The following is a 23941-nucleotide window of genomic DNA, read 5'->3' as shown; positions in this document are numbered from 1 at the left end:
AAATAGTACCTAAATGTACTGGGAGGATAACTCTATCAAGACATGATATTCATACTTCAAGCAATACAACTTGTAAAAAGTGGGACATTTTTTTCTGACTCAGTCTGTCTATTGTATATTCATAAACACATATTAACCAATTTCAACGACTATTTTACACACGCACACACAGTCGCCCACGCATTGATATTAACACTACATTTATACTGAGAAAAAATAATCAGAGTTGGGAATTAATTTTGAAATTACTTGCAAGTTAAACAAAATAATAAGGATTTAGGTGGTAGATTAGGAGGAAAAAAGTTCTAGAAAGGGGCTTACCAGTATTAAATGAATGATCAATTTTGATCCCCCAAAATATAAAAAATAACAAAATCAATCAAATTACTTAAATTCCCTCATACTAATATCCATTGTGGCATTGCAAAATGCCAGGGATGAAATCAAATCTAAATGTAAATCAATGACTTACTTGTCTCATCCATAGCTCACTATGAGATTATTTTAAAATCGTTTTTTAACAATAATGTTCAAGTTTACTACATTTGAAATGTTATTAAATCATATACATGGACTAGTTATCTTTTGAATCAAATTGAATTGAATTGAATTAAATTTATTTTGTTTTATTCTGCAACATTCATTTACAATAGCATTACAGCGATAAAAACACATACAACATATAAATTATTTTTGTTAACGTGTACGCAATACAATAATTTGAGAATTGTTGACATTCAAACAAAATATAACTGATAAAACACTACCAAGAATTATTTATTAAGAAATATGTAAAAGAAATGCTATCAAGAAAACTGATAGCCAGGGGTGGGGTGGTTAAGAAAAAAATGATGATTCAGACTATGATAATGGTTATGATGATAATAAGGATGATGAAGAGTAAAATAATCATGTTGATGTGAATATATCTGACACAAAAAAGTTATATAAGTATGCGAGATTTATGAAATAATTATAGTGATCATCCCTAATTCTTCTGTTTATAATACATTCATCATGGATTTTGTATAAAGATATGGAAATAATATTTGATATAAATTCAGCGCGGGGGAAAGATCCAATAACATGAATTAAGGGTTTTACATAATCTTATTGAGTCTGGGGGTGCATTACATTAATCTCTACCATGATGTCTTATTTATTTCAAACTCTAAAGTGCGATTATATGAAAAATTGACGATGTTTGAAATAAACAAAAATATTGGTTGTGTGAGCTAAATACTAAAAGTCAGCCCACATGCGAAGCTCTTTCTTTTGCAATATATAAATACGAATGATTTGTAATATTGCGTTTAAAGTTCACACCAAGTTACAATATGAAATGTATGGCAAGATGAGCGACTTTTATAGCATCAAAAGAGTCTTAGGGATATACATTTGTGTCTTACAAAGTACTCGAATATTGTTATACACGCGTGTAATTATACGTCGTATCTGTTGATTCCAACTGACTTCATCATCAATAAGCCTACCTTAAAAAATATAATTTGCTTATGTCTCACTGGTATATTATCTACAACAATATTACAAGGGAAATCTGAGGTCTGAGCATTTGTATGTTTAAATTGTATAAAGCTCGTTTTATTAATATTTAGAGATAGTTTATTACTTTTGGTATTTACAAACAGCAGTATGGTTTTGTTTTAAATAAAATATTAAAATAAATAATTGAGATACAGAAATATTCAGATATAATATGATGTATTTATAATGGTTGAAATAAATAAGTTCCATTTGTTCTAATTCTCTATTCATGATATATATTTATTATATATGTGAATAAATAGAAACTAGAACCATGTATTCATACCGTCATTATGAATTAAAACTAAACTCGTGAGCACGGATTTTCTGAAATAAAGAATAGAAATATGTATCAAACGTTTCATTAGTCGTTTAGAAAATGAATCATGATTAATTTTCCCTACATAGTAGGTACGTTATATTTGCATTATCAAACTTGATAGATTTTGTTTAACCATAACCTTATGAAGGCTAAATATCGTTAGATCGTCATATCTAATCATATCATGTGTTATCGTATCATACGTATTGCCATATGAAACAAATGAATACATTTTATTTCTAAGATTCACATGTAAATGAAACTATCAATACGAAAAACAACAATCGTAATCTATTTCTTTTTTGCAAAATCAATAAGTTTAACATATTATACAACGATCATATTACAATCCTGACTACAAATCGACTCCATTGTAATATCTAGTTCAGCCTCTTGTCGATGTGCCTGGGGTAGGACAGTGTTCAAAACATCTTCAGAATACCAGGATCAGTCCAGATTAGGCCACTCTCTGTCGCATGCAGGCACATGCCACAGGGACAGCCAGAGTCTGCTCTTCGTACTTGTACATCCCTCCTGCGCACCGGGTCTTCTTCAACACCTTGATGTTCCTCTTGACAGGGGTGCACTGAAGGTTGGGATTCGGGGTGTGGGTGTAGGGGTCCAGGCATCCGCTGCACTGGCACTGGGCCACCTGCAACGCCATCGGGATGCGATCCGCATCAAAGCACTCCACGTAGGTCCAAGGACATAGGCCATTCTCGTTGACTACCAACGTGCTACCAGGAGCTGTACCCGATGGGCAAGTGGCGTCACTGGAGATCCCGGTGAAGATGGTGTTGGAGCACGTAGAGGACTGACTCCTACCGATGTCAATGGGTGATAGAGTAAAGGATTGGACGGCAAAAGCAGCTTTGTTAGGGTACAGGCCACTCTGAGCGAGAGAATGATTGGAGATGCATGTCAGTGGCACAGGGTTGCAGCTACTTGCAGCAATTAGAGCCAATAAAAGGACCACAGTCTTGGTGTTCTGAAAGCAAATGTACAGGAAAGTGAAAACAAATTCATTATCAAACAAACACAACCTATTTAGCAATTGTACTTGTACAAGTACATATGTAGTACGCGATAGTAATGTATTTAATCAATCTTCATTAAAATGGCGTATACAGTTTGTACTTTTGTGCGAGACATTAGACAAACTTATAACCAGCAAGCAATTCCTAGTTAAGGAAAATAAAATGATCATGTACATGTATGTATCAAACCATTTTATTTTAATTAGTGATAGAGTTCATTTTAAAGGAGAGAGAATTCTGATATTTTAAGGGAGACCTATTAATAACATAGCCAGAATCATAGTGAGAAAAACTGTGAAACATCATTTGTGTTGAAAGGTTTAATTTAACCTTCGAAATACATAGCCCGTGAACCTATGTGAATATTCTTTATGATCAAATCAGTCAAGCTGTTAATAAAGTATCCAACGCAAATCATAGTTACAAAGTGCATTATTAGGAGGTTTAATAGAGCCATTATGATAGTTACCTTTGTAGTATTCATTTTGTAGTTGTATCGTGGAAATCACAGTGATGGGATTCCTTCTGATATAGAGTATGTCCCGCTAATAAACTTCGATGTGAGATTGCAACTCTGAGTCCTCGGAGTGATTGTTGGCTTTTCTCTCCCGTTTTTGTCGTTTTATACCCTTTTGGGACGGATCTGGAAATATAACTCTAATACATTATTCTCTCTTTTTTCAACCAAAGCATTCATTCTATTTGCGTTCATGACAAAAACTTAAATAATTCGGCTTACTAGTAAGTCTCCTGAAATGTTTTCAGAAAAGAAGGAGATATTTATTTATGTTTTAATTTTTAAATCCCCTTTTCATACCAGATTTGCTTTCCCAAAGGTGTGCAAACGTGAATATGTGTCTATAAATACACATCGATGATTGCAAATTCCATTCATGAAATTATAAGCATACCACATTGATTGAAATATAAATTGTTTCGGTCAATTCAACAATCAATTTGATTAGTTTTGTTTCTTTATGTCCAACAAATTATGGCCATTGCTTTTGTAATCCCTTCCTTCTAAAACCTGTTTTTAATTAATGAAAAGGGTAGCTCTCTACATTTCCCGTTAGATTGAACGTCCTCTGTTTTAATAGCCTTCTCTATTTATAATCTGCCCCTCTTTCTATCGTCAGGTTTCAGAAATAATTCATACAATTTTCCTCGCATTTTCCCCATTCTTGTTCTGTCAAAAACCATGCTATCAATAGCAACAACAACAACAAAAATCATCGTTTGTTCTGCTAGTTATTACCATTATCTATATTACGATTGTTTCTATTAATCTATTTGGGATTTGAGATATGTGTAGCATTTATTAATGTTTAGGCCAACTGGCCGATGTGATGCATTTCTTTTAGCAATGGTTGTTCGTTTCGGATGACGACGGAAACGGAGAGAGAGAAAGAGAGAGAGAGAGAGAGAGTTCCTATGTTATCATATGTAAAATAATTCCATTGTAGGGAACGGGCAGGATGGCTCACGTGATTTAAAATGAGTCCACCACGGGAAAAAATAGAAATATATATATATATATTTCATTTTTCTTTTGTATTTTCTGGTTTGATTACGGATGCCTAAAATACGGGTTGATCTATTTTCTGTCTTGCTAAATGTCGATCGAATATTGCCTTTCAAACTTGCCTTGAAGGAGACACACTGAGTGATTAATGAAAGTAGACGATCCTCGCCTTTGTCTGAATGTTTGAAATCTGATAGAAATCCATTGAGAAAAAAGACATGCAGCGAGGTAGAGAGCAAGAGAAAGGGAAGAGAGAGAGGGGGAGAAAGGTATTAAGAGGAGAGAGAAAAGAGAAATAGAAAAGGAAAAAAGAGAAAGAGATAGACAAGAGAGAGATAGAAGAGGGGAAAACAGAGAGATAGAGGATGAGTAAAGAGAAGGATATGTATATATATTTCATATAATAGAGAAAGAGAGAGAGGAGAGAGCGATAAAAGAGGGAAGACCAGAGTGATAGAGAATGAGCAAAGAGAATAGAGAAAGAGAGAGAGAGAAAGAGAGAAAGAGAGAGAGAGAGAGAGAGAGAGAGAGAGAGAGAGAGAGAGGGGAGGTGGAGATATAGATGCATACATGTACATATATTTATACATACATCCAGTGAGAGACAGACACATAGACAGAGCGGTGGGTATATATAATATCAATGGAACAGTAGGTCACACGATCATCACCTCCTTGTGATCCGTAACGCAAGGCCGAGACACCGGGGTGACTGTAGGCATTTCTATCCGGCGTCCTAGTTGCACTCATACAATTCATGCATTTGGGACATGCTTACTGGAACAAGGAAAGTCAGGATCTCTTTTAAATAGAACACATTTTCCGTTTTTTCCTCCTTTTGTCCTACCATACGGAAGGGGCATACATGTACTATAGATAAAAAGAAAGGTTGACTTATTTGATTTGATGTAGTGTCGTGATCACAACGACTTTCATGAATAAATCAAACAAAGGCTTTTTCAACGAGCTGATCCATTATTTATTGACATGTGATTACAATGGCATACATTAACCGAACATGATGTCTATACGCAATACAGTAATGCATTGAATTTTCCTTTCTGATAATTGATTTTCTGAAAGTTTATCAATGAACTCCACTATACATACGAAGAAGCTCTGTGGGCGAAATTTTGTAATGCCATTACGTTGTGACTTTGACTGGTGTGTGTATGTGTGTGTGCGTGTGTGCGTATGTGTGTGTGTGTCTGTTGAGTCTCTTCCCTGTCTCTCTCTTGATATAATACACACATATACACATATATACATATTTCTATATTAATTAATAAGTTACAAACCAGTTGATATTTAGCTTTATTATATTATGCAATACCTGTGTAATCGGAAGATTATTATTTTTCTATATTATAACATTTAAACCTTTTTTAACGGCGTTTTACTTTGTAGGAACTATAACATACACGATCGCAATATGTTTTTCTCGAAAAATCCACTCTGGGGCAGTTTAAATACCCCATTATACGTCCCACACAAGTTCCCTCTTCAAAATATGTTTGGGGCCCGCCGTAATCATCTCTCTCTCTAAAAAAAAAAAAAATTGGTTCCAGATTTGCTGCCTTCAGCGGTCCTAGGGCGTCAATATTCGTGACGTCACATGCGGGACATAGCTAGCCACAACATTGCATGTTACACCTATTCATGATATATACATGATTTTCCAGCAAATTATCGTGCTTTTCAACAGAAAATCTTCCATCCATATATTATTTGTACACAATTATAAGTTGTCGTGCATTTTTTTCGGGTGACTACTTTAACGCTATCAACAATTTCTATCGTGTTTTATTTGTATTGTAAACACCAACAGGCAATGGAAACAAAATGAATCTTTGAATTGTTTACAGGACTTAAGATTAGAGCTGCCATTTTTTGTCAACAGCAAAGACATAATCGAGGGCCGAAGGGAAACGTGTCAATCCATGCTTGGAACATAAAGTTACGTAACCCATCTACTCATTTGCACAGATGTTTTCATATGTTAGCGTAGTTAGAATTAATGATGTCCATAAACCCAGATGGTGCCTCAATTACCGTTGTCATTGGTTATATCAGTAATTGTCCTCCGTATAAGTCATTGCGTATACGAAAGTATATAATTTTATAATAGGATGACGTGGATCCTAATCAAATGATTGGTTGAAAGCGTACACATGATACGGTTTTTATTTTGTCTAACGCGAAATTTGGATAATGACCGGTCATTATCCGATTCTAATGACCCGTCATTAGTAAAATCGTCTTATAAAACATCATTTTAGAAAACAAATAAAACATAATCTTATAAAGCAGATAATACACATCATTTCGTTCGGGCATAAGTATAATTAACCACACTCGGTACCTTCAAAACAGTCCAAACACCCGCGGTTATCGCCTCGGGTGTGTTAGACTGTTCCAAAGGCACCTTGTGCGGGTAATTCTTACTAATGCCCTCACTGCTGTGTATTATTGGTATAATGTAAAATGGATCTGCGTCATTTCGTTCATAAACTAGGCAATACAAAATCGTATGTTGTACTTTGGCGCTACCCAACACACAATATAATGACATATGGCATCTGAATCGAACATTATTATATCTTAGAACACATTTATTCAAGTAGATTTGATATAATTACATATCAAGCTTATAGCATTGATCCCCATTTTTCCTTTATGTTTTTCTTTCTACCGAGTGGGGAAAAAGTAGGGAAACAAGAAAATTATTAGAGGAAGATATTTACTACCATGACAGTCCTAAATAAAGACTATTATTGAAGCCCTCAAAAGAACAAACAATTTTCCAAAAAAGGTCCCAGCACAAGACCTTGTGGGACACACACACACACACACTTGCGCACACACAAATACACCTGTACACATACACAGGGTAAGGCATTCGGCACAAATACAATTTGGGGCACCGCAAAGTGCTAAATACAATCAATCGACATTACGATTGATTGCGTTATACTTCAGAACCCTGAATAAACATCCACATGATGACTTTGTTGAATATATTTGCAAAACTTCATTGTTATTAATTTGATAAATATTGTTTAATTTAAACCATAACGCTAGTCGAATCGATATACCCTTTTTCGTCAGTTTGGAGAAAAACACCATGTATTACGGCTGTTCGAAATTTGATTTATGAGTAACGTAGGCTGTTGGTTTCTTGGATCTTATTGGAACTTTTTTTTATGAGTTCCTTTATTATACCGGTCGTGTGTCTACTGTGAGGAACCCGCTTGCAGATTTTATGTATAGTATTATGCATCATTCTGTATCATGGATAATTGGAAGGGGGTGGGACTGCTATTAAAATTGTGAAAGACACATACACACGTACAACATTACAGGATGTACCATAAAAAGGCACATGCAATATTGTGTTTTATATAATCTATAATCATATTTTCTCTGACTATGTAGACGGAAGTTATGAGAGGAGAGAAAAAAAGAGAGACAGAAAAAGAGACGGGAAGGGCAGCGAGAGAGAGAGGTGGTTAAGTAGAGAGAGGAAGAGAGTGAGAAAGAGAAAGAGAGTGTAGGAAAGAGAGAGAAAAGGGAGGAAGAGAGAGAGAGAGAAAGCTAGAAGGGGAGGGTGAGAAAGATTTTTTTTTTAAATGAGCTCTTCCAATGACGCGTAATTTAGTATTAAATAGTATTAAATAGGCCTATATTTAGTATTAAATAAGCCTATATATATATTTCAAATCACCAAGTATTTCCATAGCCTTGTTTTTCCGTTTCTAAGGTTACCCTTTACAGACAAGTGTACACCCGTAAGCCAATAAGCATCAATTTGTTAAATTAATTTAAAATGTGTGTTAAAAGATTTAGGTAGTTTGGGGATTTATTTAATATTTTTTGTTTGACTAATCTAACCCAAATAATTATTTCATTACAAAATTAATACCTTATTGAATACATATCAGGAATTCAATCTTCCGGGTAAGCCATCTCAGCTAAGGTCCTGAATTATTTTTAAACAGATGCATTTCTTTTGGTAAAATCTAGTTGCGAGATCTAAACAAATAAATTGAAATGCTTTTCAACTTAAGGTCATACCTAGTCTTTTAGTATGCGTCAAAATATGAAGTGCATTACGATGTAATATGTTTGTCGTACGAAAAATATGCAGTGAGGTAACTCACGTTCATGTATATTTATGCTTTGTAAGTTTTGAATGATAAATGAATTGCTTGATTTAACCTAGAAGCTTTGCGAGTGAATTTTGACAAGCATAAATACAGACACATTTAAAAGATTTAAAAGATAACTTTCCTAAAATGTCATCCAGGTCACGTTGTTTTAAATGTTAAATTTGAAATTTGTTAGTATATTTCATAATTTTAACCTTTTCAATGCCGCATTCCACATTGTGTGGTTTAACTCAATCAGTAATTGTTGAATAAAAGCCTTAAAATACCACAAAAAGCGCAATAATTCGGAACACATTGGGTCCATGTTAATTTGTTGTAAGACCATATTTCGTGTTACCCCCGGGAATCAAAAAGGAGATAAGATTTGAAATTGTGTAATTGGCAACACGTTGAGATGTACTTTATTTTCCTTTTTACATTTTTTTTTCTTCTTTATTATTATTATAAGTTTTTTTTAAACATATTAGATATAATATGTATTTTTGTTCGAAGACATTTGATCATAACAATTAAAACAACAAAGTCAATTATATTTGTTGCCAATTAAAAAAAGACAATGATCAATTCAGCTCTTTAAACTGTTCCAGTTCCTAAATGATAAATAAATTTACCACTTTCATCTTCATCATATTCAATACGTCATGTAGCCGCATCCTGAAATTGTTATCTATAGTTTAACCTGTCAGCAACATTCCTTGTGAAGACGTAATAAATCATCTTTCTAAAATAATACGCATATTCGAAAGTCAATGGAGTATCAGGGGTATTATACAACTATCGCACACTCGTCTCGTTTATTAATGCAATGTGTAAAGTGGAGGAAACGTATGTCAAAACGAAACAGCATTCGAATCGACTGAACTATATTTATGAGGTTCAATCAAAGGTTATCCCCCAAAATGAGATTTATGTCTTGCATCTTTGCATTAGTGACGCGGCGGGACTCGAACCGCGAACCGTGAGACCCACAGTCCGATGACGTATCTACTAGACAACGGCACCTTCACACCTTCTTCTTCTACTTCTTCTTTATCTCCTTTACATATTTTTTTTAAATTAAGAATTGTGCTTTGGATATCTTGACGGTTCTTCTACTTCCAAAATTATATTTTTTCTTCATTCCATTGAAAACGAAAACAAGTTTCCTTTCAGTCGTAAAAAAAAAATAGAAATAGAAAAAAATGTTATTAGAGACGGCTAATCATTACTTCCTACTGTAATAAATATACCATAGGGCAGACAAAACAATCTAAATTCGAGACTTTCAACTTTCTGTTGTGCTATTAGAAAGAAAGAAAGTGAAGTATAAATTTACCGTTAACGAAACCCACTGCATTTTACGTTCAGTATGGAATAATTTTCAGGCATGTCGACTTCATTTCAAATTCTAATCACAGCCATGCGAAATGTCAAACCACCAAATGCAGCCTGATACGGAAAAGAAGAGAATTGATTGAAGCAGCTCGATTTGAAGAAAGGACATCTCTCTCTTTCGCTCACCCATTGACGAGAAGGCTTCTAATTCGGCATGAACATGGTCTTGTTAATAGGATTATAGTACCAACAAGTAAAGTGTAAGTAATATCGTATTTGTTGTAAGATATATGCAACGGCACCATCGACAATAGCATGTCTAGGGACTGCTTGCATTCACAAATGTTGAACTATAGTATTCTTGTATAAATAGAATCATTCTGAAAAATAACTCTCTAGCTACGAGGTGAATAGTTATTATATACAAGTCATGGCATGTAATACATGGAATTATTTAGAAGCGTAAATATCATGATGTGACATATGGTATTTGTAATGCAGCATCGAGTAGAAAAAAGACGAAAAACGATCATTTTTACAATAACAATATGTTTACAATATGTCAAAACTCAACCGAAAGCCAATCGAACAAATAGAAAGAGAGATAAATCAATGGATTAATACATTTGTATATTTATATAAAAAAAGGAAAGAAAAACAATTTTTCATGAGGAAGCTTAAAATTCTCTTTTACATTGGATCTTGGTCACAAGTCGCACATGTATATATATTTTTTAAATCCAATCATTCAAATTGTTTCTCCTCCAGCTTCTCAATAATCGTCAGGCTAAAAGGTAGACCACCCCCACCACTATCACCGCCCCAAACTTAAACCTGTCATCGCATATTGATCACCAATTAGCACTCCTGGTTAAATGCGTGTTCTACCCCGAACTTCGGCCCGACCCTCCTCCCCTTATCCCTTTACTATTTTTCGGAGGAGTTGGCCGCATGTGGCAGCGTGTAATAACTGACAGAACGTGTGCGGTGACACGGAACAAAGCACTACTTTTTTTCTTACGAACGATTCTTCCACCCCTGAGAGGTGAGAGAATATGCTCATCGGCTCGATAAGAGATTCCTTCAAGACGGCATGCTGCAGGGGAACTGCGCCCCGGGGAGAAGTCTCGATGTCCACTGATATTCGTTACCATCTAACAATTTGTGTTCCCCTAATTTAAACTTAGAGTTTGGTTTTCTCGATTCAATTAAATATGACTGAAGTCAAAAATATTATTCTATTTTGATCCAATCTGCTACCTTTTTATCTTCCATTTAGCGGTTGTTGCCCCGTCTGTTAGCCAATCTCAAACACCCCCAGCAAAACAAAAGAAGAACAAAATAGAAAAAGATAACAAAAGAATAGGATATAGTTACTTGATAATTGTTTTTTCCTCATATTTCGCATTTGATGTGCGCGGCAATTCCAGAGCATTGCAGAAGAAAAAAAATGAAACTAACAAATAAAACAAACAACAACAACAACAACACCCACAACAACAACACCCACAACAACACAACAACAATGAAATATGCATAAATATAGATATCCCCAGAGTAAAATACAGTAAATGAGGCCACTGTGGTAGTAAACTAGTTGATTCAGTTTTAATCTAAACTTATGGTGAAAAGCCCTGGCTGACAGAAGTCATAAATATCGTTTTGAAAGACAGTAGTCACCGTTTCACCCAATTTGTTTTGTTTTAGCAGGGAGGTGAAAGAAAGCAGTGGAAACTCTTGTAATTTATTCAAAAGCATTCGTGAGTGCTAATTAAAAGCGTAACAATGGGATGTGTACAATTCTAAATGGCTTTGAAGTTCCATGCTCCTAGCCGCGCTACTGCGGGGAATTTCGGAGGCCAGGCACCAGTTTCACATTTATTAAAAAATATTAAATTAAAGGGCAAAATTTTAGTGATAGTGCATCAAACAATTTCTCAAATGTAGTACTCCGCCCTTTCTATAATGTTTGAGCCAAAGTTGGTAAAAGAAAAATTAGATCCTGACAAAAACTCAATATTTTAGAATAATGCGCTATTTTGTGCCTGTTTTAATGTCCCGTTATTTAATCCATGATTTACAATCTTCGATAACAACTTACTGTAATATTGATAAGACGTGTTTTCGCCTGTTTCTTGTATTTTTTGCATTTGGAATAAGGGATGAAACTACACAAGTTTGTGTTCGCTTGCTCCACTCAATACACATTCAACAACAGCTGATAAATCATTGAAAGGAACAGCGACCCGTTGCTGGGATACCATTGTCTGATGTAGGAAATCCTGAAATTTAATGCGCTCCTTTATCTCACCACCTGGTCAACAGTTGCAGATTAGCGCATAACTTTTCGACGGCTTGGAGCATGGGGTCAAAGAAAAGCGTCTTGATTTTACTCCTTTCTTTCACCTCCCTGGTTCTAGCATCCCCTTTGATTGATATGTCTTCGTAAAAATGGTAATTGTTGTTTTGTTGTTGTTCTTTTTTAATAGTATCATTTTTGTAACAATAATATTTATTATTATGATTATAATTATTATAAATATTTTGAGTAACTGTGGTATTATAAAAATCATTGTTATGATTATTATCTCAGCTATCGTTTTTTATACCCAAACTCAGGCACACTTAACACGTTTTTCACCTGTGTCACTTTCATTTCGAAATACTTATATTTATAATTATGTTTTCTCTTTGTTTCTCTTGTTCACTCTGAATACCTTTCTACCCAAACATCCTAACAATTTAACACCTATAAATCTCTCTGCCCCGCACACTCTCACACGCACCCTCACCGTCTATTTCTTCACCCGATATGTTACCTCTCTCTATTTAACACACTCCCATTCCCAGGAAATCACCCACCTGACACGTACTCACCCTACCTTTGCATCTCAACTCGATCACTCTCCCCCTCACTATGGCGCACTCTATCTCTCTCTCTCTATCTATCTATCTCTCTCTCTCTCTCTCTCTCTCTCTCTCTCTATCTCTCTCTAGCTATCCCTCTGTATATCTCCCTCTCTCCTTTTCACTCCTGCTCCCTCTCTTTTTCATTCCATCTATTCATACCTCACCCTCTTTCTCTTTCTCTTTATCTTTGTCTATTCAAGGCCGCTGTGTCTTGTTACACCCTTGTTCATTTTTCACCTCAACCCACATTAACTCGCACGCGCACGCACACTCACCCGCACACTCAAAATACCATGCGGATGTACCATCCTTGTTCTCCATCACTCCTCGTATCAGCTCGATCTACCTGTTTCGTCATCCTTTCTCTACCCACTTGGTCTATTTAACATCTATTTTTGTTATCCTTATATAGCGTTCCCTCATTGCTCTCTCTCTCCCTCTCTTTTTCTTTGTCTACCCTAACACTTCATATCAACCTCCCCATCCATCTTCTTTCAAGCCAAAACAAGCTCCCAATACAGTGCTGCACTTTATTTTCCATTTATTTTACCCATTCTCTCAGTCTTTCTATAACCCCTCCCTCCTTGATCGCCCCTCATTATCTTTCTCTCTTCCCCTCTCTCTCTCTCTCTCTCTCTCTTCCTCTTTATTTTATCTCTCCATACCCCTCTCTCTTCCCCCTCTCACTACCTCTCTTTCCCCATCTCTCGTTCTCTCTCTAAGGTATCTATTCAACTTGGCTATGAACGTTAATCTATATTGCATTGCCTTGTCAACAGCCACTTTTTTTCTTCACCACCTCCTGCTCTCCTTCGCAATCCCCTTCTATACACCTCTCTTACTCTGTTCTTGCCTTTCCCATCTTCTCAAACTATTGCTTATATTGCTTTATCTGATAAACTTGTCAACAATCAACAAATATCTCTCTCTCTCTCTCTCTCTCTCTCTCTCTCTCTCTCGCACTCTCTCTCCCCCCCATGTCTCTTTTATATATATCTTTATATATATCTTTCTCTTTCTTCCTCTTTGAATCTCTCTTTCTCTCTTTCTCTCTCTCTCTCTCTCTCTCTCTCTCTCTTTCCAACCCTTTTTCTCCGGCTCCATCTCACTCTCTACCTGTCTTACCCAAACAAAAAAGGCATGTCCCTTTCTTTATGGCCTTATCTGATGAACTTGTCAACAGCCATACATCGACTGTTCGATAATAATCATGTCGTACCTCACCTAAAGGGCTTGCCTCAATCAGGCGTCCTTGGCTGTAATTTAGACATCATTGAGTAATTATTGCTTTCCGAATGACGAAATCAATCGGGTTTGCCTTCATCATTTCATATTAATTTCCGGGTGGGAGTTTCTCATGTAAGGACTTTCGCTGCTACGATGTATACGATTTCGACTATTTTTAGAAATGAATCTGCAATTTATTAACCATCCAATGTATTACCATACATTTACTTTTTATGTTATAAATGTTAATGAAGTGGCGCCAAGCACGTTCAAAAATTACAGCAGAAAAAATAGCAACAATGTTATAAAATGAAATCAAGCATGTAGGACAAGATGTAAGTATCTTAATAACACGAACAGAATGAATGAATAATTACAATAAACTGACTAAAATAAATTTCTACAAACTTTTCATATTTCTATTTAATTTTGGTGGTAATATTTTATCCAAATTGGTACAAGTAGAGAGAAAGAGAGAGAGTGAGAGAGAGAGAGGGGGGGGGTGAATAAAGAATAGTGCCCATAAGCCCCAATCAAACCTTTTTTCAATGACACCCCCCCCCCCCCCCCACCCCATTGCTTTGAACACACAGAGACACATCGGTTATTTAATTGAGGCACATAACGTCTGTGGTCGAAGACTAGTTGGCGAGATCGGCAATTAAATGCGATTACCGGGACATTTTATCACGTTTGAATTAATTAATCCCAGTTTGACATTTGTACGAAAATATCCATCGTGTTTCATTTAATCAAGTTCGACCGGAGGTTATGTCCGACGGACTGCATTTGAGTAAATTGATAATAATCTCTAAGATAAACTTCATCATACGCAATTTAATGAGTGGTGGATACGCATATCGGTTTCATGGTAATATGAACTTGATAGCCTAATGCTGTTGGAATAATATACTTGGAATTTGATATACAATGCCATTGTCTTATACTTCTTCTGTAACATTATATTCTTAAAATGTTGTTAACATTACCGTGCATGTCGAGCAATTTACATAAAACAGGAGTACTTAAAGTAAAATAAATTTTGGATTAATGTCTTGCCGAGAATGGAGTTTATTAAAATGCAATTTCCGCGTTTCTTTCGATATTGAAACTTGCATCTTCAATGAAACTGGCGCCTCCACGAAAAATAAGTAGACGGGAAAAAAGAGGATAAAACGTTGTGAAAAGAAGGGGTTATACACGTAGGAAAGGGAGGCGTCATGTGAATTGTTAAAAGGGGTGATAGGTTTGAATGAACTGTGTAAACCAAACATATTCTACTCCTAGGCTTTAATGGCATTTGTTTAGCCCCGTAATGCAGGCATAGTTCTGTGCGTTTTTATTGGTCACGACACTTTCGCGAGGCTAAAGTGCAAATAACGCGGGAACGGTTTCAGGCGCACTTGAAACGCGCTAATGGTCAAGTACTGTTTTGATTCAAATAAACGCGTGAGCTCCACGCAGCCCTGTATCCATTTCTTACAAAATGAGGAAACTTTGCCTCAACAGGCTTTGGGCAGCCAAATTCCACATTTAGTCACTCTTGTTTTTCCATAAAAAACGGATTGTAGTCTCATCTTGTGCTCAGCTTCTCTCACTTTACGATAATATACGTCACTATGGGTGGTATTCTCATAAGTTAAGCCGGGACTAAGTCCAGACTAAACAAGAATTTTAGTTCACACTTCTATGGAATGCTAGGTTTCATCTTCCTCCTTCAATATTCATGACAAAGATAATCTACCAAAAACTTTGTTGAAATTCAGTTCATACTCATATTATCTTTTTCCTCCCATTTCATTGCAAAATTATTTTTTTGAACACTTTTCATTGAAGGATTAAAATAATCTGTACAGGGTAAATTAGTTTGCAACAGGCACTCCTTAGAAGTGTGAACTAACTAAGTACGCGCTAACTTAGTACGCGCTACCGGAATACCACCCCATGTTTTTATCTACTGTTCTATTTTGATTAGTTTCGTCGTTTTAATGTACAGTTTATATTACGTTATTATTAAACGTTAGGCCGCCATGCTTGTCAAGGCCGTCATCCTTGTCCAGCTTTGATTATGATTGTGGTCTCCTGCACTTTTCCAACAGAATAGTTCGGATAATACTTTAAATTTATGATAATGGACATATTAAGTTTCGTTATTTATGTACATATATTATGTAAAAAAACACATTTTGACATGAAGAAATTATTGTTTGTTTATGTTGTATTATACCTTACATTTATTTGTTCCTTGTTATTCAGTTATATTATATTTGGGAAAAATGCGGATATAAAAATCAAATAAAAAAATGTATATTGGAATGATTACATACCAAAGACTCGATAAATTAAAATGTTTGCACTGAAAAAACTATGTCTATATACATTTTATTACAATATTCAGCTACAAATCATTCAATTCAGTACTTAAAAACCGAAAAGTAAAAGGAAAGATAAAAAGAACAGGTATTTATATTAATTGACTATGGCGAACCTGTCACTATATTAACCTTGGTCCCACAACTTCGTCCCTGGCTTGACTTCTCTCCCCTTCTAGAGAGAGAGAGAGAGAGAGAGAGAGAGAGAGCTATATATATATCATCATTATGAATCTTTATAATTATTCATTGTCATCATGTATCATTCATGAAAAACACGATCGATGGAATGTTAATAAGGAAAGCGACCTTGCCGGGTATAATAAATATTTTTCTAATCAAAATGTATCCATCCCCCTTAACTACATGTTTTTATTGTCTTTTTTCTCTGTTCTGTCAGTCATATAATTTAGATTATTTTATTGTATTTCGTACGTGCTGATTTTTCGATTCATCGGAGTGACAAAAATAACAGCATCAACAACAACAATAAAATAATAATAATTATGATAATAATGATTTAAAAAAAATAATACAAATATTCATAACAACAACCCCAACAATTCAAAGAATAGTAACTACTACTAATAATGTTTTATAGTAATAATGATAATAGTAGTAGCATTAGTAGAAGTAGTAGTAGCAGTAGTAGTTATGAGACTATTAGTAATACTACTAAAACAACAACAACAACAAACCACCCGGATATATAGAGAGCTTAATATCAAAACATCATCTCTACGAGCTTTATATAATTTGTTCTCCCCTATGCTCTTATTTTTCGACCGGAGGTTGAGAGTATTACAACCGAAGAGAAGGTATTTGTATTTATCTTGCAGTGCCCCGTGGATTCAAAAGGGTACACACTTGTGCCTCTCAAGACCTTACCGCGAGGTATCATGCGATATAATGAAGGCGCCAAATCGTAGCCTCACATGCCATTTCTGATACATGGCAGTCATTTATATTTTTATTTTGTGAGTGTGTGTGTGCGTGCGTGCGTGTGCGTGTGCGTGAGCGTGTGTGTGCATGTCTGGGAGGTGGCTGATTTTCCTTCAACATGTTGAGAATGTCTGTATGGATAAACAAATATATATTTTCTGAAATCTTAGTATAGTTTCAGGAAAAACAAAAAGCGCCCTACTATATATAATATAGTACGTAATAAATACCAATGTTAGTATACTTTCAGTTAATAGGGCGTAGTCCTACTATTCGAGAGAAAAGTAGTGAGATGGGATTTGGGATAACAAAAAATACATTTATTTTTCAAAATTACGTTAATGTTCGTGTAAACAGGCTGAATGGATTATTATGATGTCGTGGTTAGCCATTGCCTTTGGCCTTCGACCTCCAACCTTTATAATGATTCGTAATTAATGGGGAGAATCTTGATAGATCTAGGGGAAAATATTTTTTCATTTTCTTTAAAAAAAAAAATGCATGTATTAATAGACATGTACTTGCTTAATTACTTCCTTGAACTAATCAGATAATACATCCATATTATATGATAAGATATATTAATAACAAGATATATATAGACTGTTAGGGCACTTTCTAAGAAGGAAAAAGCAAAAACATTCGCCCAGTAACCCTTGCGCGATTTCTGTAGCCTTACATGTCCCCTTTGGATATATGTTAACATTACGTAATTGCATATTATTATACAAATAATGCCGTTGCGAGTGTGTTAGGGCAAGACCTGTGCACGAAGTTGGGGCAGTGCACATAGGTGATAATGCGCTGACTAACCTTAGTGCACTGGAACTGCCCTAACACACGAGCGAAACAGTGCATTATTTGTTTATAAGACAGGTCGGCAATACATTCTTACAATAAGACCCAGAGTATATAGATATTATATTTAGATCTAAGTTATATCTAGGCCTAGAATATTCTAGATCTAGATATTGAAAATTATGCACATATTCAATTTGGCTGAATTACGCGGAAGCGATATCGGCAGGTATCGAGCGTGTGTTTTCAATTTTTGATGTTTTTTTCTCCACGATGGGAACAACTATTGCACGCCCACGTGATGTCAATTGACCAATCGGATTACTCTTAAATTCCAGAACCCGTGTTGTAAAAAATACTAACACAATTTATAAAGAAAATGGATTGGAAGTCTGGGTGTCTGTGCTATAAATACACTATTTGGCATTCCAAATGGATCTTCTTAGGGCAATACACAATCCGTATTTCTTTTTAAAGATGTTGCATGGATACACTAGCCTTTCATGTTAACATTATTCTATTTTTATTGCCACAATGTGTATGGTCTATTGTCATGACGAATATCTACTTATGTCTTATGGCTAACTGATTATTTTTTTGTTGTTTATAATTAAACGAAATTGAATTGAAAGTTTTCTATAAAATCATGATTTATACGACTATAAATATATAAACTATTTCAATGCCAGATCAAGTCTACATCAAAGCTTTGCTTTATTTGAGGAAATAAGTTGTGCTTGTTGTAGATTTCATATAAAATGTGCATGCAACACAATTGCGGTATGGGGCAGATGTTACGGTATAGTTCATGCCGTTGCGTGAAGCTGTCTTTTCTCAAGAATGATCGAAAGGTTTACTATTTTAAGCGGCGAAGACAGAGAGCGGGGGAAAGGGGAAAGGGGAGATGGGGAGGGGGTGTGGTGGATGTCACTCGATTGTATTCATTTTGAGTCAGTAGATGTCGTAGTCGAGTTGTTTAAGCACTTGACTTGAAATAAAATGTCGTGGGTTCGATCCCCGACACGACACTAATGTCCTGTGGAAAGGTATTAATCTACATTTGCCACTTGATACCCAGTAGGAAATTGTGACCTGGTAAGATGACGAAAGCCCTTGTGTAAGTAATCGCTATATGCCCTCAAGGTGATCACAAAGAAATAATACCTCCTCGGAGTCCCACGAACCGGGGGAGTAATATATGTAAAGCGCTTAGAGACGGTATTTCGTATAATCGCTTTTTATATCCATAATATTTGTATTATTATTATCCGTCTAGCATAATCATGATATAAATACTTTATACAAGGCTTTTACAAGATTATGTGTACTGGATTATATAAATTGGTTCCAATTGCGACGTTTCACTGAACTTGATGCTCTCAGCCATCCCCCCCCCCCCCCGAATGTTACAAAGCCCTTGTTTCGCCACTGGTATTCGCGTGGAGGAGATTAAAAGGTGACAAACCATTATGTGTGACGTACGCTTTCAAGCTACCAAGGCATTCATTATGACTCCGAATGTCAATACCAATAACGATAAGGTGAATCAACACTCATCGTTTAAAGGTAGCCTAGGCTCAAATTCTGGAGGAGATGAGATCAGTTTTTAACTGATAATGTGCATTATTTCAGTTTTCGATACAGCTTCATGGTATCTGCACAAAGGGGGATTTTTTTGGATCAGTGGCCTTAAGATGAATACACTTAAAAAAGATGTCAAATCTGCTCGCTTTATAATCATGTTCATCATGTAGTCCCAACTATAGAGAGTCTTGCTCGGTAGTAACCTTTAGCTTGTACACACATGCACACATACCTAAAGTAGCTTACTTTTAGTGTTCATGTCTTAAGCAATAAAGTGAGGGACTTGTTTCCCTACAGAAAACTAATATATTACGCTTTAGAAGCGAGACTTTCCGCAATTCCAAACAAAGAAGAGGAATAGAGGAGGAGGAGGAGGAGGAGGAGGAGAAGAAGACGAATACTAAGAATTAAACCAAACAAATAAGAACAGGAAAAAGAAAAAAAATACGCTAATAAAACTTATACTAATACTATTTATTTTTCAATATCTCTTCATGATTCTTGCATTTCTTACAGGATGATACAATTGGATTATATTATCTGTATATTCTCTCTGGTATGTATTTTGTTATTTTAAAAATGTATCTATTCTTTTAAGTATTCTTCGTATGTCATACATACTTCATTCTTGTATTAGCATATTAAAATAACCTTGCAGGATATGTATTCATGTGAATCTGATTACGTATTACATGCGTAATATAAATGTTTTACTAATTAAAACAAACAAATGAATCAAAAATCTTTTGTTTGCTTCAAGCCGATAGCTTTCCTTATTATTGAATTAGAAGGAAAAAAACATGAAATAAGATGAGAGTCCATTTGCAGACACTTACTTTTTGCAATTCCTCAATACACTTGAGTAATACTTGGTTATACAAACAACATACCGTGAATCGCCGAGAGTATACATAGTATATGCTAGTTCTTTTTTTCGGAATGTGATTATTTTCTATCATTTGATATGGAATTTGTATGTTGCAACACAATTAGGCATTTAATGATTTGTTCACGTTCTTATTTGTGCTATTGCGAAACAAAACAACGCCATTAATTGGCATATTAAAGTTTATCATATACTTTATGTGTTATGAACGCTTTAGTGCTCTTCCGTTCTACTCATGTATGCCGCTTTCTAGTGCATTTACTCTTTGATAAACCTTTCTATCTTTTCATATCTTTCGAATTTCTAGTTGCATTCTAGACATCGCTATTCCATCGTGTCTCTTTTTATTCAAATGCCTTTCGCCGACCCCCCCCCCCTTCTTTAATTTGAGCACAGTTTGTGTTTATTGTATTAATACGACATGAACTTTATCTATATGTATATGTATATATATATATGTACACTTCCCTCTCTCTCTCTCTCTCTCTCTTTCTTATCCATTGTTTATTTTTATTTGTTCGTCTCTTCTTTGCTCTCTCCAAATCTCTTTCTCTCACTCCCCGGCTTCTCGAACATTTTAGAGTCTCTTTTTCTCTCTTACCTCTCCACCGTTAAAACTTTCATCCGTCGCGATACCCATTGCTATTGGCTAAGCACGTACCTAGCAACGGGGGATGTTGGAGAAGCACTAAAGAACACCAAGCTAACCGCAACACATTGTCTTCTCAGCACCCACAACGTCGCCGCGTCGTTGCGCACAGAAACGGTCCTTTTCAAACGAACGCACGTGCAAGGCCGTTAATGCGCAACACGACAACGCCATTATCATCACCTTATAAATGAGCGCCACCGCACTATCATTTGACCATTCCTATTAAACGACATTCCAAACTCTTGCATAGGCAGATAACGCAACCACGCATATACTTATCTCTCTTGTTGGAAGAAAGCCTATTTTGTTCCTTTATTTTTTATGTTTCATGAGAACTACCACTTTTACGATCGCGGGCATCATATACAAATATACTGTCCATGAAGGCACATTTGTGACAAGGAAATCGGAACAGCGTTGGGTTGTGGACTAAAGGAAACTTACCCAAGTTTTCTGGTTTTTCGGTTGATCGCTCAAAAGTGGTAAGTTACACTTTGGTTTTTATTCATCACGATAATGATTTGTATTTCTTAGAATAAAATGTGCTCATTTCAACATGAGGATAATGACGTCGACCAAGATTACTATACAACTATCCTTGTACGTACTTACTTTGCGTTTTAAGCATTTGGAAATTACGTGCAGGGTATTTAATAAGTCAAGTAAAAATAAAATACATTTCATTATATTTCATAACACTGAAGCAAACGCGTTTGCTTAAAATATATTTTGTAAAACGTATTTAAGAAAGTGTACAAATTAGGTCATTAATATGTTGACTGCATATAAGGCCTGAACTAACCAAAAGCTATTATGATATTTCGAAAGAGAAACCAGCAGATTGAAAGTGTGAGTAAAATGCTATTTATGAACACCTACCGACAACCATTGAAACATAAATCAAATAAACGCTTAAAATCATATTAGAAGTACTATCGAAACATAGTCGAGAATACATACAACAAGCGTAAAATTTACTCCTCGCTTCTCAGACGTTTAGGAAAAACAAATTATGGTACGTATTCGATTTGAACGAATCCGATTGTGCAATTTTGCGTACGAGATTTTTAATCGTTTTCGGCTGAACAACTCGCGGTCTTTGAAAGTTGGGCGTTAATAATCGACTTGTCAATATTGATTTTGTTTTGCAGGCAGCTGACATTATAACGGCTGAATTTAAGGAACTTCTAAAAATGAAGCAAGGTGACAATAAAAATAGAGAAATAAAGTGATGGCGTTATATTAACATCGAAGACATTAACAGTTTTAGTCTGATCTGCTCATTTTTCCATTCATGATAATCCACCTCCCCAAACCTCGAGAGTCTGGTGAACGAAATAAATCTATTTTTGAAGATAGGAAAGTTTTGTTTCGATAAGTCGTCCGTTTGTTTGGTTTGTCCAAAATGCCTAAATAACTGGTTTAATCATGCAATGTATGCTTTACATATGACTTTCATGATACGAAAATAATTCGAACATACTGCTTAAAACATTTTCTCAGGAGCTTTCGTGCTTATTCACTGTTTTCGTTTTTCTTGTTAACGTGTTTTACTTTATCAATATGCTTTCATCAAATAAACAAAAACAGGTTACACTATTTATTGGTGAGATTTTCAAATATGTGTATAATATAAACGTATCCTTCACACATCATAATAGACATAATTTAATCATATTTACGATGATATGCGATAGGAACAACACCATTCATGAATACATTAGCATACCCATTTATTAATAAATGAGTGTATGAAAGAAAATCACATACAAATGGACATCTGGCTATCCAAAGTTCAATCTTTCTTTTTTATTTCTCATTCTTTGTTTTCATTGTTGAAAAATAATGTCTTACATGCTATTACCGATTGCTATAAACAAAACTGAACAATGAAGAGAGTCAACTATTTCTTTTGGCTGAGTGTACGATAAGTGTTTTGTTTTCGCGTTCCAAACACCACTAACGTCGGTTTTCCGGGCAGGTCGCCTCTTTTCTGCTCCAATGAATCACTAATATCGATTCGATTTCTCATATAAATTATGGATAAGGGTTTTTACAAAAATCAAACAATGTTTTGAACTGAATCTGAATTTCAAATCTGATTCACTTCTGAACTCTTAATCCGACTAGTAGAGCAGAAGTTTCTACGATGCACAAAATCTAGGACGAAGAGTGCACTCTTCTCCGAGGTGTTTATGTGTTCTTTTCGATGCAGATTAATCTTCTTGGATACACTTTTTCAGTACACATCGAACGCTTTATATTAACAAAATAAAAAAGTGTGCAACTAGATTTCATCTCTTTGAACGAATAATAATTTCCTTTCCATAAATAGTTCTGTCTCGCGTTTATGCAGAGGACTCATTTGAAATGTTTTTTCTTAGTAAAAATCTTTGTTTGTTCGTTTGTTCTTTTAGTTTGTTTTGTTTTGTTTTTGTGTTGTTCTTGTTGTCATTTAGTCAACAGAGAAAGCTATGTCAGATTATGAATCGTATGTTTTCTCAGGATATTCTGCTTTTCTTAGTTATCAGTAAAAAGTGTCATTTACAGGGCGATGCTGACACTGATTCCATTTCAAACATTATTATTGGGCTCTCGTGGGGAAATTCTGCTTTCTTCAGGTGTTTAACGCGATTGCACGTGTTGTTGGTCCCCGGGATT

The 23941-nt window shown here is 35.3% G+C and overlaps 1 protein-coding gene across 1 annotated transcript; it reads right to left on the bottom strand.

Moving 5' to 3' along the window:
- Positions 1-2324: 2324 nt before the first annotated feature.
- LOC105440996 (interleukin-17D-like) lies at positions 2325-21268 on the bottom strand. Its single transcript, XM_030988798.1, has 2 exons — positions 21230-21268; positions 2325-2855 (listed from the first exon to the last, which is right to left on the bottom strand). Exons 1-2 carry the CDS (start codon positions 21266-21268, stop codon positions 2325-2327), a joined length of 570 nt encoding a protein of 189 aa, XP_030844658.1.
- Between the last annotated feature and the right edge of the window lie 2673 nt (positions 21269-23941).

Source organism: Strongylocentrotus purpuratus, unplaced genomic scaffold (genome assembly GCF_000002235.5).
Source record: "Strongylocentrotus purpuratus isolate Spur 01 unplaced genomic scaffold, Spur_5.0 spur5_scaffold_18, whole genome shotgun sequence".
Lineage (NCBI taxonomy): Eukaryota > Metazoa > Echinodermata > Echinoidea > Camarodonta > Strongylocentrotidae > Strongylocentrotus > Strongylocentrotus purpuratus.
This window is presented reverse-complemented; position numbering and strand designations above follow the sequence as displayed.